We start from the raw sequence: 13,362 nt of genomic DNA, 5'->3' as shown, positions 1-13,362 counted from the left end.
TCGTAAGACATGAAGCTTTATACGTAAACATCGACTGAAGGGAAAACACCCTGAAAAATTTACGCTGCGATGGGACTGGGCAAATAAAGGGAGGTTGGATGAGTCTAGAGGAGGCTGAAGATATAATTTGGCTGTATCATAATTTTACCTGGAGGCAGCCCTATTTAAAGTAACAGCAGAATTCATTGTTCTATGACCCAATTTAAGTCAATTCTACAAACGTGTACTGTCTTCTATGCACAGCATATGGAACCAGGTAATTGCGGGACATATAAAGATGAAAAAAACCCAGCTCTTGTCTAGTGTCCTATATTGGAAAGAATGGTGAGGAGATCTGCCGTTGACTGATTATTCAGACCTGGCCAAGAAACATCACTTTAGGTATTAATTTCCGCATCTGAAAAACCAGGAGACTAAACTAGACCACCTCCAAGGTCCTTTCCTTCTTTGCAATTCTAATGACCCCCTTCATGGTTCTAGAGACATTTGTCCATCTTGCGATCTAAACTTCATTACTAAATTACTCATAGTCAACATTCAAGCGTCCTTTTACTCTTTTATCTTTTTCTATTTCATAAAAATGTAATGTATATGTGCATTTAACTAACAATGATGGTTGTTTCATTTTTAGACTTTGATGAGCTAGCACGGACCCCACACGACAGCAATGCTTTTGTTAACATTTCAAACGCAATTTTTTAAAATTAATTTATTTATTTATGGTTGCCCTGGCTCTTCGTTGCTGTGCGCAGGCTTTCTCTAGTTGCGGCGAGCCGGGGCTGCTCTTCATTGTGGTGCGCGGGCTTCTTACTGCGGTGGCTTCTCTTGTTGCACAGCACGGGCTCTACGCGAGTGGGCTTCGGTAGTTGTGGCTCACGGGCTCTAGAGCGCAGGCTCAGTAGTTGTGGTGCACAGGCTTAACTGCTCCGTGGCATGTGGGATCTTCCCGGACCAAGGCTCAAACCCGTGTCCCCTGCGTTGGCAGGCAGATTCTTAACCACTGTGCCACCAGGGAAGTCCCTCAAATGCAATTTTAAAACAATTTTAAGCACATGACTTAATTACAAAAATGGAATGATAAAAATGGAGTTTCCTACCTATCTGTTAATGGAGTGATAACAAGACGATCAGTGCATCCCAGAAATTCATTCTGGTAAATAAAGTCAACATCTGTAATAGACACCACTGTTTGATCCAAATCTTCCTTGAAGTAAAATCTACTCTGTTTTAGCCATTCAAAATCAGTAACTGATTTGATATGCATTTTTACCTTAAAAACATGAAATACAAAGAGATTAGTACTGCACTGCAGTAGCATAGAACACAAGCATATGGGCAGTTTTTATTCACTCATTCACGAATTGATTCTCATTCATTTAACATATATTTACTGAGGCCCTCCTTGGGCCTGACACTGTGATGGGTGAACAAAGACAGACATGGTTCCTGCCTTCTGGAGCTGACAGAAGAGGACAAAAGACAATCAGATAAACAAGTAGTTGCAATAAGGTAGGAAAAGAAACTCAGGGTAATGAAATTATGTAGCAAGAAGACCTCACCTAGTGTAGAAGGTCTGAGGGGGATACTTGGAGAAAGAAACATCTAAACTAAACCCTGCAATAATAGTAGGAATTAGCCAGGGAAATAAAACAGAAGGGGTGATGGAGGTGTGGGAGGGCAAAACATTCTAGATGAAGACCCAGAAGATCTGACTGGCATGTTCAAGAAACTGAAAGAAGTCCAGTACAGCTGAGGCATCCAGGACTCTGGAGAAAGAGTGAGAGCTGAGGTTTCACAGGGCAGAGGAAAGAGGTTGGGCATTGTTCTCATGGCAATGGGAAGCCATGAGAAATGGGAAGGGATTAAGCAGAGAAATGCATGGTCATATATGCATACATGACTTCTTGCACCAGCATTGTGGCCAAACCAATCAATCTGCCCAGTCATCAGCTTATACCCATGGGGCAAGAGGTACTGGGCTCCCACCACCATGGATGCAAGAGATAGAAACCGGGTGAGCACGTTTAGGAACAACATCCCACCGCCATCACGTTCTACAGTGCTTCATGACTTTGCATCAGCAAACCTGGAGAAACCCCGGTCCTGCCCACTCAGGGGAACCAACATAGGAAGGGGCAAGTGGTCCTCTTCACTGCTCTGCAACCCAGGGCCCACTTCCAGGTCATTCGACACTAAAAAACGGACTCTGGCAACTGTACAATGCTCAGTTCTCCATCTAATCAAGTCTTCATGCTATTTACCATCTTGCATTTTGTTGTTTCATTGTTTATGATCTTGCTTCCCCCTCCAGTTAAGAATTCCTATCTTCCCTCTTAAAGTGCAGTTTGTATTCATCATCTTAAAACACCTGCTTTCAGGTAACATAGTCCAGTACCGCCCCCAGGGACTCTGTTCTCTAACACAGGACCCTCAGCCATGGAGATGCGGTCAGCTAGCTACTTTCAACAATCCAATTAGATGGTAAAGAGGGGGTGGAGGAGGAAAAAGTAAAGAAGAATAGCTAATATTTACTGAGTTGTTACTGTACGTCAGTCTATTCTAAGCATTAGACATGGGAAGATAAAATGCATATATGCTGGCCATGAGATCTCATTTTACTTGGAATGCAAACTGACCATGAGTTCAGTAGCAATTAAGACAAAAAGAAAACAGTTTCACAGTCTTAATTGTGTGTATATTTTCTTTTAAAAAATCCATTCTGTACAGAAAGTAAAGATGTGCTGAGCATTTTGATTTTAAAAAGAAATTTCTTCCATAAGACATCAGCTTTAAGAGTCGGTGAGAGATGTATAGATATCCTCAATAGTACATTCATAGCAGGTATAGTAATGGATTCCATATGAACGTTTCTTGAAGTGGACTTCAAGGAAAGCCAAAGTATAATGGTAATCGCAACTCAGTGAAAGCAAATCTGTAGAAGGCCAAAGCAATATGGTCTAAGTATGCGGCTTTTTGATGGTTAGCTTGAACCAGAGAAATCCAAGAACAGTGTTTCTGGAACCTTAATACACGTATGAATCACCTGGAAATCGTACTGAAATGCAGATTATGGTTCAGTAGGTCTGGTGCGAAGGCTGAAGATTCTGCTTTTCTAACAAGCCCCTAGGTGAGGCCCAATACAGCTGATTGTCATACAACACTTTGAGAAAGAAGGATCTAGATTACAGGGGAATAGACAGACTACATGTCCTTCAATCTTCAATAAATACAACTTATCTGATCAGAACTTTTGATACAAATTTGAAACAGATATCCTGGGATCATAGTCTCTAAAAAAGCACCCCAAGTTGCAAGAATTGTGTCTCTGATGAAGAAAAAAGAGGCCTAAAAGAGAGATAAAATCAAATAGAATAAAGCAGTGGTCGTTAAAGACAAAACTAGTCAAATGGTGCAATATCAAAGCCACCTGGGGCCCCTACACCATAATAGATAACTACTGCTCAAGACCACAGGTTAGGGTTCTATTTCCAAAGGGAATTCAAATATCATCCCTCTTACTCCCACCCAGCAGAACCTTGCCCAAAGCAAGCCCATAATGCCCTGTTGGACACTATCAGTTGAACAGCCATAAGAGTTCCCTGAAGCTTGGTTCTATTCAATCTGGACTTCTTTCACAGTTGGCTCATCTGTTGGAAGAGGTAATCTAGAAGACATGACTGCGGGTTGACCCATGAGCTGGATGGACGCAGGCAATTGGAGGATCCTCATCCCCTTCCCTGTCCTTGGAATGGGCATTCTGCCCACTGTTCCCACAGTGGGGCTGTTTTCAAGGACGCAGCCTTGAGAGAGCAATGTGTTGTTGAGACCACCTGCATGGTATATGTGACAGTTAAGGCCTCTATATAAACTTAGAAAATTTTGGCAGACAAATGCAGAGATCTACTCTGCTCATGGCTGCCCAAGAGAAGCCTCATGAGTAAACTTCCTGGCTTATTAAAACTTCCACCTACCAACCGGGAGTAACATGCCTCTCTCTTCAGGCTCTCCTTGCCCTCTCTGTACGGGGGCCAAGTTATGAACTAACATTATCATAACTCGTGATCAAGCCCACCTAAATTATATCACATCCCTGGTTATTGGTTTAATGAAACAATTAGTTCAAATCACATCAGTTGATTCCAGACTTTCAGAATGCCAAAGGTGAATATACACATACGATTGTTAAAACCTCCAAATATAGATATTTGTAGACATTGTATAGTTGTAGACAACTATACAACTATACTGGAGAGTTGTGAAAAAGGACCAAGCAGATGGAAGGTTCATATAAGTTAAGAAATACATATAATACTTAACTGTTCATTATTAGAAGCACTAACTTATTAATTAGTATACTAAATTATTTTAAATTAAGAAAAAAATGATACTTTACCAAGTCATCAAAAATATCTCTCTGATGCACATGGATGGTAATTAGAGTTTCAAATTTCACTCTATCAAACTTGCTCAGGTCATGTGTTGTCTGACCAATTAGAGTATTTAGAATATCCAAAAATTTCTGATTGGTCACTTGCATGATTTTCCTGTCATCTTTTGCATTATTTAAAGCCTCTTCTGAATCATGTGTCCACAACATCTGAAGTCCCAGAAGCCCAACCTACAAATCCAGAAGACAAATAAATTTACCAAATATTTAAAGCACATCTGCAATAAAATTTAGTGGTCACTTAGTCACATAAAGGTGAACAGTCTTACCGATTTTAAACTAAAAAAGGGACATGCGTTTTTCTACTCCCAAAGGGTAAAAACATTTAAAGTTCAAACTATTGATTATTTAATTATTTCAATGTCGATAGATAAATAATAAATTTGAACAATTGCTATGATTTATGGAATTATATGTGCGTTAACGGAAGATGCTTGGGAAATTTTCTGCAGAGGGCCTGAGACCCATATACCTTCATACAGTGATTTTTCTTTCTCAAGAAAAGAAATGGAATTAATAGACGACTGTGTGTTTTTCTTCAGCAGGGTTTTGCAAAGGTTTCTTTGCATCTTCTAAAAAGGATATGCTGCCTATCTCTTTTCTTAATCTCACACTCTCTCTAATATCCATATCTTTATCTACATCTACTTCTCTGTCTATATATTTATCTACGAGAGAGACAGACAGAAAGTGAGAAGGGGAAAAGCTTGTCCTTTGTCTCCTGATGAAGGCATAAGGAAACTGTGAGTGGACTGTCACCTTACCTACAATTTCTGCTGCAGAAAAGGAAATAAAAGTGGTCAGAACATGCCCTACCCTCACCCGCTCACTGCAACAATTGTCCCTTTGGGAGCTTTTGTTCATCCCCGGAGTCAAGCAACAGATCCAAGATCATTTGGACCAAAAAGGAATTCCATATCTGGCAGGGGAAGGAAAGTGTCTGAGGGAATGCGGGTACTGCAGGCATGGCATTCGATGTAGGTAAAGCAGGAATAAAACCCTTTCCTTATCCCTGCTTCCTCTGGAACTTCAATAATTTTCCTGCTAGAGTAGTGGCCAATCCTGGGGTCTGCAGGTAAAGATAAATGAAGCACCTGGCTGAGAGGAGTAATGGGATGTAGAGGAAATAGCTGCTGTCAGGTAGCTCCCAAGAGCAAGCAGATTCTATTTGCACAAAGCAAAGAGAAACAACACAGAAACAGTAGTGTAAGGCTTTCTTGATTTAAAGACCAAACAGACTTGCAGACCCTGCAAAATCACTACATAGAGGTACATTCTAAAAACTGATCTTTAAAATGATAACTATCCTGATATCTCTTGCACCCGTGGCTACTGGCTTCCCTGCACATTTGGTACCACTGGGGCTCCCACAACCCAAGCAGCCATACCACCTTTGCACCCTGTCCTTACTGGGTCAGACCCAAGTGCTTCAGGGCAGCCCCAGGAGCAGACTCCTGTGGATGGCCCACATACAGAGGTGGGATAAAATCAAAGCTGAACCCCAGGGGTGGGGCAACCAAGGAAGAGGATCGAAAATCTTCCCATTAGCTGCACAAGCTGCAGATTAAATCCCCACAATCAGCGAGGTAGAACCTGCACCCATGGAATATTTGAGTAGACAATGAGAGTTCCCACATATGAACACAGTCTAGCGCTGGCAGCTGTGGACTTTGGGGGCAGCACATGCAGGAACTGGGCCAGATCAGAGCCTGAGTGGTCCCCACAGGGCACACAACAGGTCCAGAGAACAGCCCAGAGGCAGTGGAGGGCCTCTTGGGGAGGTGGAAGTGGGCTGTGGCTCACAGCAGGAGCAAGGACACTGACAGCTTAGATAACATTATTATTGCTATTATTTTTATTATGTTTTGATTTGTTCTGTTGTTGGTTCTTTTTTTGGTTGTTGTTCTTGTTTTGTTGTTATTAGTCTTATTTAGTCTTTTGGGATTTTCTTGTTTTTTAACATATCTTTTATTAATTTTTTAAATATATTTCTATTTTTACTTTGCTTTTCAGTTGTTCTGTGTTCTCCCATTTTTTCTTCTTTTTCTTTAATGTATTTTTTATATTTTTATATTTCTGTTTCTACTTTGCTTTTCTTCTGTGTTTTTTCCCTTTTTTCTTTTTTAACATTTCTGTCAGTTTTTGTTTCTTTGCTTTATTCTTCAGTTGGCACTCTGCTCTGGTTTTGTTTTTGGGCTCTTTGTTTCTGTTAGTTTTGTTTTTAATTGTTTGATTTTGTTTTCAGGTTCTTTTGTTTGTCTGGTTGTTCTCTTCCTTTTTGTTTTATTTTGTTCTGTTTTTGTTTCTTTTGTATGTGTGTGTTTCCCTGTTTCTCTTTGTTTGATTTTGCTTTTACCATTTGTCTGGGGTTTCATTTGTCTTTTATATCTTTTTTTAAAAAAAAATCCCCTTTATTGCCATAATGAGCAACGTGCACAGTCTTAGTTCCCTGGCTGCAAGTCAGCCTGAGCCTCTGGGGAGGGAGCGCTGAGTCCAGGATGCTGGACCACCAGAGAATTCCCAGTCCCAGGGAATGTTAAGCAGTGAGAGCTCTCCAGGAGGCCTCTATCTGAATACAAGACTCCATTCTACTGCCTGCAGTTCGCAGTGCTGGACACCTCAGACCAAACAACAAACAAGACAGAGACACAAACCCACCCATCAGCAGACAGGCTACCTAAAGTCATACTAAGTTCACGGACACCCCAAAACACACCACCTGACATGGCCCTGCCCATCAGAGGGAAAAGACTCAGCTCCACCCACCAGAACGCAGGCACCAGTCCCTCCCATCAGGAAGCCTACACAAGCTACCGGACCGACCTCAGCATCAGGGGCAGAGAACAGAAGCAAGAGAAACTACAATCCTGCAGCCTAGGGAAAGAAGACCTCAAACACAGTAAATAAGACAAAATGAGAAGACAGAGAATTATCTTGCAGACAAAGGAGCAAGATAAAAACCCACAAGACCAAAAAAATGAAGAGGAAATAGGCAAACTACCTGAAAAACAATTCAGAGTAATGATAGTAAAGATGATCCAAAATCTTGGAAATAGAATGAAGGCATGGATCAAGAAGATACAAGAAATGTTTAACAGGGACCTAAAAGAACTAAAGAACAGACAATCAATGGTGAAATGAAAAATACACTAGAAGGAATCAATAACAGAGGCAGAAGAAGGGATAAGGGAGCTGGAAGATAGAATGGTGGAAATAACTGTAGCAGAGCAGAATAAAGAAAAAAGAATGAAAAGAAATGAGGACAGTCTCAGAGACCTCTGGGACATTAAGCACACCAATATTTGAATTATAGGGTTCCCAAAAGAAGAAGAGAAAAAGAAAGGGGCTGAGAAAATATTTGAAGAGATTACGGTTGAAAACTTCCATAACATGGGAAAAGAAATGGTCAGTCAAGTCCAGGAAGCCTAGAGAGTCCCATATAGGATAAATCCAAGAAGAAACACACCAAGACACATATTAATCAAACTATCAAAAATTAAACAAAAAAAAATTAAAGCATCAAGGGAAAAACAACATACAAGTTAATCCCCATAAGGTTAACAGCTGATCTTTCAGCAGAAACTCTGCAAGCCAGAGGGAGTGGCAAGACATATTTAGAGCGATGAAAGGGAAAAACCTCCAACCAAGATTACTCTACCCAGCAAGGATCTCATTCAGATTCGACAGAGAAATCAAAAGATTTAGAGACAAGCAAAAGTTAAGAGAATTCAGCACCACCAAACCAGCTTTATAACAAATGCTAAACAACTCCTCTAGGCATGAAAAAGAAGAGAAGGAAAAGACCTACAAAAACAAATCCAAAACATTTAAGAAAATGGTTATCGGAACATACATATCAATAATCACCTTAAATGTAAATGGATTAGGGAGTTCCCTGGTGGCGCAGTGGTTAAGAATCCGCCTGCCAATGCAGGGGACACGGGTTCGATCCCTGGTCTGGGAAGATCCTACATGCCACAGAGCAACTAAGTCCATGTGCCACAACAACTGAGCCTGCGCTCTAGAGCCCATGAGCCCCAACTACTGAGCCCACATGCAACAACTACTGAAGCCCGTGTGCCTGAAGCCTGTGCTCCACAACAAGAGAAGCCACTGCAATGAGAGGCCCATGCACCACAATGAAGACCCAATGTGGCCATAAATAAATAAATAAATAAATTTTAAAAAAATGTAAATGGATTAAATGCCCCAACCAAAGGACACAGACTGGCTGAATGGATACAAAAATAAGACCCATATATATGCTGTCTACAAGAGACCCACTTCAGACCTAGGGACACATACAGACTGAAAGTGAGGGGATAGAAAAAGATATTCCATGCAAAGGGAAATCTAAAGAAAGCTGGAGTAAGCAATACTCATATCAGACAAAATAGACTTTAAAATAAAGACTATTACAAGAGACAAGGAAGGACACTACATAATGATCAAGGGATCAATCCAAGAGCAAGATATAACAATTGTAAATATTTATGCACCCAACATAGGAGCACCTCAATACATAAAATAGAGGCTAACAGCCACAAAAGGGGAAATCAACACTAACACAATAATAGAGGGAGACTTTAATGCCTCACTTACACCAATGGACAGATCATCCAGACAGAAAATTAATAAGGAAACACAAGCCTTAAATGACACATCAGACCAGATGGACTTAATTGACACTTATAGGACATTCCATCCAAAAACAGAATACACTTTCTTCTCAACTGCTCATAGAACATTCTCCAGGATAGATCACATCTTGGGTCACAAATCAAGGCTTGGTAATTTAAGAAAATTGAAATCATATCAAGTATCTTTTCCAACTACAACACTATGAGTCTAGATATCAAATACAGGAAAAAAACTGTAAGAGAAAAAAAAACATGGAGGCTAAACAATATGCTACTAAACAACCAAGAGATCACTGAGGAAATCAAAAAATACCTAAAAGCAAATGACAATGAAAACATGATGACCCAAAACCTATGGGAGGTAGAAAAGCAGTTCTAAGAGGGAAGTTTATAGCAATACAATCCTACGTCAGGAAACAAGAAAAATCTCAAATAAACAACCTAACCTTACACCTAAAGCAATTAGAGAAAGAAGAAAAAAAAACCCCAAAATTAGTAGAAGGAAAGAAATCATAAAAATCAGATCAGAAATAAATGAAAAAGAAATGAAGGAAACAATAGCAAAAATCAATAAAACTAAAAGCTGAAACTTTGAGAAGATAAACAAAACTGATAAACCATTAGCCAGACTCATCAAGAAAAAAAGGGAGAAGACTCAAATCAACAGATTTAGAAATGAACAAGAAGTAACAACTGACACTGCAGAAATACAAAGAATCATGAGAGATTACTACAAGCAACTATATGCCAATAAAATGGACAACCTGGAAGAAATGGACAAATTCTTAGGAAAGTACAATCTTCCAAGCCTGAACCAAGAAGAGACAGAAACTATGAACAGACCAATCACAAGCACTGAAATTGAAACTGTGATTAAATATCTTCCAACAAACAAAAGCGCAGGCCCAGACGGCTTCACAGGCGAATTCTACCAAACATTTAGAGAAGAGCTAACACCTATCCTTCTCAAACTCTTCCAAAATACAGCAGAGGAATGAACACTCCCAAACTCATTCAACAAGGCTACCATCACCCTGATACCAAAACCAGACAAAGATAACACAGAAAAAGAAAATTACAGACCAATATCACTGTTGAACATAGATGCAAAAAGCCTCAACAAAATACTAGCAAACAGAATCAACAACACATTACATGGGTCATACACCAGGATCAAGTGGGGTTTATCCCAGGAATGCAAGGATTCTTCAATATATGCAAATCAATCAATGTGATTACACCATATTAACAAACTGACAGATAAAAACCATAGAATAATCTCAATCGATGCAGAAAAAGTTTCCGACAAAATTCAACCCCCATTTATGATAAAAACTTTCCAGAAAGTGGGCACAGAAGCAACCTACCTCAACATAACAAAGGCCATATATGACAAACCGACAGCAAACAAAATTCTCAGTGGTGAAAAACTGAAACCATTTCCTCTAAGATCAGGAACAAGACAAGGGTGCTCACTCTCACCACTATTTTTCAACATAGTTTTGGAAATCATAGCCACGGCAATCGGAGAATAAAAAGATATAAAAGGAATCCAAATGTCAAAAGAAGAACTAAAATTGGCACTGTTTGCAGATGACATGATACTATACATAGAAAATCCTAAAGGTGCCACCAGAAAACTACTAGAGCTAATCAACAAATTTACTAAAGTCGTAGGATACAAAATTAATACACAGAAATCTCTTACATTCCTGTTCACTAACAATGAAATTTCAGAAATAGAAATTAAGGAAACAATCCCATTTATTATTGAAACAAAAAGAATAAAATACCTAGGAATAAACTTACCAATGGAGACAAAAGACCTGTATGCCGAAAACTATAAGACACTGATGAAAGTAGTCAAAGATGATATAAATAGATGGAGAGATATACCATGTTCTTGGGTTGGAAGAATCAACATTGTGGAAATGACTATACTACCCAAAGCAGTCTACAAATTCAGTGCAATCCCTATCATATCACCTATGGTATTTTATCACAGACCTAGAACAAAAAATTTTACAGTATGTATGGAAACACAAAAGACCCCGAATAGCCAAAGCAACCTTAAGAAAGAAAAACGGAGCTGGAGGAATCAGGCTCCCTGACTTCAGACTATACCACAAAGCTGCAGTAATCAAGACAGTATGGTACAGGCAGAAAAATAGGAATATATATCAATGGAATAGGATAGAAAGCCCAGAGATAAACCCATGCACCTATGGTCACCTTATCTTTGACAAAGGAGGCAATATACAATGGAGAAAAGACAGCCTCTTCAATAGTGGTGCTGGGAAAACTGGACAGCTACATGTAAAAGAATGAAATTAGAACACTTCCCAACACCGTACACAAAAATAAACTCAAAATGGATTTAAAGACCTAAATCTAAGGACAGACTCTATAAAACTCTTAGAGGAAAACAGAGGTGGCACACTCCTTGACATAAATCACAGCAAGATCCTTTTCGGCCCACCTCCTAAAGAGATGGAAATAAAAGCAAAAATAAATAAATGGGACCTAATGAAACTTCAAAGCTTTTGCACAGCAAAGGAAACCATAAACTAGATGAAAAGACAGCCCTCAGAATGGGAGAAAATATTTGCAAATGAAGCAACTGACAGAGGATTAATCTCCAAAATATTCAAGTAGCTCATGCAGCTTAATATCAATAAAAACAAACAACTCAATCCAAAAATGGGCAGAAGACCTAAATAGACATTTCTCCAAAGAAGACACACAGATGGCCAACAAGCACTTGAAAAGATGCTCAACATCACTAATCATTAGAGAAATGCAAATCAAAACCACAATGAGGTATCACCTCACACCGGTCAGAATGGCCATCATCAAAAAATCTACAAACAATACATGCTGGAGAGTGTGGAGAAAAGGGAACCCTCCTGCACTGTTGGTGGGAATGTAAATTGATACAGCCACTATGGAGAACAGTATGGAGGTTCCTTACAAAACTAAAAATACAACTACCATATGACCCAGCCATCCCACTACTGGGCATATACCCTGAGAAAACCATAATTCAAAAAGAGTCATGTACCACAATGTTCAGTGCAGCACTATTTACAACAGCCAGGACATGGAGGCAACCTAAATGTCCATCAACAGATGAATGGACAGAGATGATGTGGTACATATATACAGTGGAATATCAGCCATAAAAAGGAATGAAATTGAGTCATTGTTAGTGATGTGGATGGACCTAGAGTCCGTCATGCAGAGTGAAGTAAGTCAGAAAGAAAAACCAAATACCGTATATTAACACATATGTATGGAATCTAGAAAAATGGTACTGATGAACCTACTAGCAGGGCAGGAATAGAGACGCAGACATAGAGAACAGACTTGTGGACACAGAGGAGGAAGGGGAGGGTGGGACGAACTGAGAAAGTAACATTGACATATATACATTACCATGTGTAAAATAGATAGCTAGTGGGAAGCTGCTGTATAGCACAGGGAGATCAGCTCGGTGCTTTGTGACAACCTAGAGGGGTGGGATGGGGAGGGTGGGAGGTAGGCCCAAGAAGGAGGGGGTATGCAGGTATGTGTATACATATAACTGATTCACTTTGTTGTACAGCATAAACTAACACAACATTGTATAGTAATTATAATCTAATAATGATGAGAAAAATAAAATGACTACCCTAAGTCACCAAGAAAAGCTTAAATTATGTTTTTCACTAGGTTTAAGAAGGCAGCAGACTTCACAGGGAAAACTGGAGGATATTTCATTACAATAAAAAATAAAATAATGCTCATTCTCATCAATATTATTTGATGCTTATAATAAGCATATTAAAAAATACTGAAAGGGACCACATGGAAATATTAAGTCATCATTTCCAAGTGGTGGAAAAATGGGAAATTTTTATTTTCACTTTCATATTCTTCAAGTTTTCCCCAATTTTTGCAACAAGGATCCATTGTGTTCATAATCTTAAAAACGGGTTTGAGAAGAAAACAGAGGTGAAATTTTAAACAATTTTAGATAAAAAGTTAACATTGTATAATAGGCAAATTTATTTGGGAAACCTGCTTTGTAAAATGCAGTTTAGGGACTTCCCTGGTGGCACAGTGGTTAAGAATCCGCCTGCCAATGCACAGGACACAGGTTTGATCCCTGGTCCAGGAAGATCCCACGTGCCATGGAGCAACGAAGCTCATGTGCCACAACTACTGAGCCTGAGCCCTAGAGCCCGTGAGCCACAACTACTGAGCCTGTGTGCCACAGCTACTGAAGCCCGCGCG

The 13,362-nt window shown here is 39.6% G+C and overlaps 1 protein-coding gene across 1 annotated transcript in view; it reads right to left on the bottom strand.

The window, feature by feature from the left end:
- Nucleotides 1-13,362, bottom strand: part of DNAH8 (dynein axonemal heavy chain 8) — a 323,349-nt gene that overhangs the window by 175,053 nt on the left and 134,934 nt on the right. The window contains exons 42-43 of the mRNA XM_032647945.1: nt 4,394-4,618; nt 1,098-1,270 (exon numbers count right to left, since the gene is read on the bottom strand). Coding sequence (XP_032503836.1) covers nt 1,098-1,270; nt 4,394-4,618 — 398 coding nt within the window. The remainder of the gene's footprint in view (nt 1-1,097; nt 1,271-4,393; nt 4,619-13,362) is intronic.

This window comes from Phocoena sinus, chromosome 11, assembly GCF_008692025.1.
Source record: "Phocoena sinus isolate mPhoSin1 chromosome 11, mPhoSin1.pri, whole genome shotgun sequence".
Classification (NCBI taxonomy): domain Eukaryota; kingdom Metazoa; phylum Chordata; class Mammalia; order Artiodactyla; family Phocoenidae; genus Phocoena; species Phocoena sinus.
Note: the sequence above shows the minus strand (reverse complement) of the source record. Positions and strands in the feature narration are given on the sequence as shown.